Source organism: Limulus polyphemus, unplaced genomic scaffold (genome assembly GCF_000517525.1).
Source record: "Limulus polyphemus unplaced genomic scaffold, Limulus_polyphemus-2.1.2 Scaffold4676, whole genome shotgun sequence".
Lineage (NCBI taxonomy): Eukaryota > Metazoa > Arthropoda > Merostomata > Xiphosura > Limulidae > Limulus > Limulus polyphemus.
Genome location: NW_013670286.1, coordinates 35,809 through 40,097, shown reverse-complemented (window position 1 = coordinate 40,097; position 4,289 = coordinate 35,809). Strand labels below are relative to the sequence as shown.

Below are 4,289 nucleotides of genomic sequence, written 5' to 3'. Positions count from 1 at the left end.
TTATCCCTTCGCTTGTGTCTGTTACGCCGAGTAAAGAATGTGTTTGGTGTTATCCCTTCGCTTGTGTCTGTTACGCCGAGTAAAGAATGTGTTTGGTGTTATCCCTTCGCTTGTGTCTATTACGCCGAGTAAAGAATGTGTTTGGTTTAGTGTGCAAAACCTGCACACCTATGGCTAATAAGGTCTGTATCATAATTACCAGAATTTTTTATATACAAGTATCTGTTAATAACAAATGTAAGTTAATGTTTTTCATTAGAAAGAAGAAATAAAATGCTTGTGAAAGTTAGAACTGCATCTTTAAGTGCAAAATATTTATGTTTCATACATATTAAGTTCAAGAATCTATTGTTGAATTTGTCATTTTGGAATTTAGCTGAGGTTAAAACGAATTGGTACAAGTTCAGTTGAAACAAAACTGTTTGATTAGTGGTCATGTTATATGTTCCTTGATCTATGTACCTTATAATATGTAAAGATTACAACCTTCTAAACTCGGTAATGTCAGACTTCCATTGTTTTGTGTTATGAACGTTAGTTTAGTGAAATCTATACTGATTCTACTATATATATTGTTTTTTAAATGGCATGCTGATACAGAGGTTAATTACTCTATGTAAGTGTTTTTCCCAAGTCCTCTGATGCCCTTATCTGTTGTACTCTCAGTCTGTTGGCTACGATTATGACACTGTAATTTCTATTTTAACAATCTTGAGTAAAGAATGATGATGTCAGTATTAACTCCTTTTTACAGACTTCCCACGGACCTTGTACTGTACATAGACATTGGTTTCCAAGGCCACATTTAAGCAAAAGATTCAAAAATCAGTTGGAGCTGCATTAGTGGACTTGACAGGTTTGTGGTTAAACAAGATTGCTCTGATTCCAGTTTCTTCAGTCATCTTTCTCGAAATAGCTGTTGACTTTTGAGTGTCCCTGGAAACTTTTGAGACTTCTTCAGCTTCAAGTTCTACATTATTATCTTGTTAATGGTACCAAGAGATATGCCTAGCTTCATCACCATAGCTTTGTGGGTCAGAAGGTTCTCTTTCATGACTATAACTTCTCTTGATGGATGATGGCATTTATTTGGATGGCTTGGGGTGTAGTTTAGGAAGCTGTTTCTGTTTAAATGCTTTATTGTTCAAGTTTTTCTGCTCCATGCAAGACATTGAACACTTTTTTTCCTCAAAATATTGTCGTTTAGCTCTACATCGTTTAACAATCTAATATACAGATATTTTTCTTGAGAGAGGCTTTTTATATCCTTCTAGTCACAAGTCTAGTTGTGGTGGTATTACACATTGTAAATGTTTGGAAATTCACCATGAACAATATTTATAAGTGCTGTGGCTTACATCTGTGAATGAGTGACATCTTTAAAATCATGAACAATATTTATAAGTGCTGTGGCTTACATCTGTGAATGAGTGACATCTTTAAAACAAAGTATGACTAACCTACAGTATACCGCTAAGCCATAAAGGAAGTTACATAACGGATAAAATAATATAAAGGTTAGGTCAAAATATACTATACTAACAGACAGGATTGAAAACTGTCAAGGAAGCAAAATTTTCAACAACATTACTGCAACCACTGTAAGTTCAAAATGTAATAAATAAAGTATAGTGTGTGTGTGTGTGTTAAAAGAGATATTTGTGATTCTGTTACATGCTAATACACAATTTCTCTGTATCACTATCCAAAGGTGCTACCAGTTAATGTTCTTTTGTTTCAACATCTATATATTTAATAATCTTTACTGCTCTTTTATTTCTATGTTTTGATATCTAGTTTATTAAAGTCTTGTGAGTTATTAACGGTAATTAGACCTTTTAGAAAGTAAGTCTTTTTAATACCAGATGTCATCATGTAACTACCTTTGTGGATGTAATAGTATCATATAATATAGAAATGATCGGGTTAATGTTGTACTAGAAATTTCTTTTATTTCTTAGCATACGAAGTACTTTCCGATCCAGACAAGAGAAAAAAGTATGACCAGTTTGGTGAAGCAGCATTTGAAAATGGTGGTGAGGGTCCTGGTGGACCACATGGCTTTCAGTTTAACTTCAATGAATTCTTTCAAAACTTTGATGATGCCTTTGCATATCATCGTGGACATCGTCAAGGTCACGATTTCCACAATCACGAAGGTCATGGCTTCAGGTTCCAGTTTGGTGGTCCACACAGTGGATTTTTTGATTTTGACGATCTTTTTTCAGACATGGAACCAGAAGAAGGACCATTTGCAGGAGGATTTGGTTTTAATGGATTTGATCCTTTTGGTAGTGGGGATTCCTACTTTGGCACTCATTTTGGTAATCAACACATGTCTAATCATCAGTTCAAGGCTCACCACAGTCACAAAAGCTCGGGTAAGGATTTCTGCACCCTACTATCTTATTTTTCAGTTAGTTATTATATTACGGCGTCTGTTTTCTTTCTATATAAAGCTACATTTCTTTGAAATTCAAAATATTTGTCCAACTTGAACCAAGAATATGTTTATGATCAAATTTCCATGACAACTAGTGTATAAAATATGGTAATGTTTCCCCTACACACCTCGCATTCTGTTTCTTTTTCATTTGGTCATCTCCAACTTCTCAGCAATTAAATTTGCCATGTTTCAATACAGACTTGTTACCAGTGCCTGACAATGTAGGTATTACTGATTACCAAACATAACCAAATTGTACATGGTAAAAAGTTTTACGTTTGAATTGTGTAGTAAATTAATGTGTAAGTCCAATGTGTACAGAGTATAGAAGGCAACTCTTCACAGTACGATGTTACAGCATGCTAATGAGTTGTATAACACCAAAAACATAGGGCCAATAGAAACATGAAAATGGTGTTCACTCTCAGTAATTGATTTGTTGTTACGATGAAAGTAATTGCTTCTCTTCCAGTTAAATTAGGTGGAAAATTATATTTTTTGTGTAAAATTAGGCTGCAGTCAAAAAAAATTAATAACTTGTTTTATTTAAATATTAATGAAATTAATTAGGCTGGAGTCAAAAAAATTTAATAACTTGTTTTATTTAAATATTAATGAAATTGGCATGCATTTTCTAATTCTTTTACACAGACAAATTTAAAAATTGCTCATGTATTAAATTATGTTAAGAATGTTGACTTATCTACAAAACTTTTTTTTTAATTTTTAAAATGTTTGAAGATTTATTAGTTCCAAAGATTATTAGTTTTTAGACTTTCCAAATTATGCTAATAAAGCATTAAACAACCCTCAACTTATTAAATTATTGCAACGTTTAAAGTTATTAAAATTTATTTACTTTATGCAGGTGGTTCACGGTGCAAGACTGTGACAGAAAGGCGAGGAAACATGGTTACAACATACACCCAGTGTTTCTAAGTTCTCTACCCTTTGACCAGCGGAAGGAGGATTGATGTGATCCTTTTTGTAAACGATTGTAATAATATATCTTGTACATGTAAAGGTTGATGTAAAGAAAATTCTGTACAGCTTTTAAAATTAAAGTGACAGAGTATATATTAAATTATTTATGTAAAACTATGATACAAATTAGGTTTCCTTGTATATTAAAAGTTAACTAGTAGCTTGCATGTTCTTCTGAATTGTGCTCTCTACTGCATATACGACATACGTAAGGGGGAGGAGTGCATTTTCTTAGTATTTAGACAAAGTTATAAGTTTGTTAACATGCCTATGCATTTTAGAGATTTGATGCTTTTATTGCTAAATTTATTAAATAAAACTGTCATTACAATCAGGGTTGAGATTGGGTGTGTAACTATAGTAACAATTCTCACGAGACTAAGTCAGATCTGTGGCTTTAGTCTTGATAATTGGGAAACTCTTTTAATGTGGAGATTCTTATTTTAACTTTGGCCTTAGTTTTAAGTCTTAACACAAGAGAATGAAAAACTAGGTTACACACTTTCACATTCATTCCAGGAAGTCTGGAGAGACCTTGTGGTAGAACACAGTTGTATAACCAAGGTGTGTGTGTGTGTGTGTAGTTGGGTTGCCATATTACTTTCCATTCTCTCAATTCCAGCATTTAATATTTCAAAATTGGAGAAATGAAATATACATTAATGTAGATAGATAGTCCATAATACCACCAATTAAATGTTTCTTTTTTCTGAAAATATGTATTTTCCCAACATTTATTTCTTAAGAGCAGATGGACACCATGACTGTGTACAGTTCTTAGATGTACAAAAAAAGTGCTCAGTTTATAAAGGGTAACTAATGTGCAACACCAAACAAGTCTTGAATTACAAACCCAGCT

At 32.8% G+C, this 4,289-nt stretch overlaps 1 protein-coding gene across 1 annotated transcript in view; it reads left to right on the top strand.

The window, feature by feature from the left end:
- Window positions 1-3,595, top strand: part of LOC106471523 (dnaJ homolog subfamily B member 9-like) — a 10,356-nt gene extending 6,761 nt beyond the window's left edge. The window contains exons 3-4 of the mRNA XM_013932122.2: window positions 1,962-2,381; window positions 3,315-3,595. Coding sequence (XP_013787576.1) covers window positions 1,962-2,381; window positions 3,315-3,385 — 491 coding nt within the window. The 3' untranslated portion in view covers window positions 3,386-3,595. The remainder of the gene's footprint in view (window positions 1-1,961; window positions 2,382-3,314) is intronic.
- The last annotated feature ends 694 nt before the right edge of the window (window positions 3,596-4,289 follow it).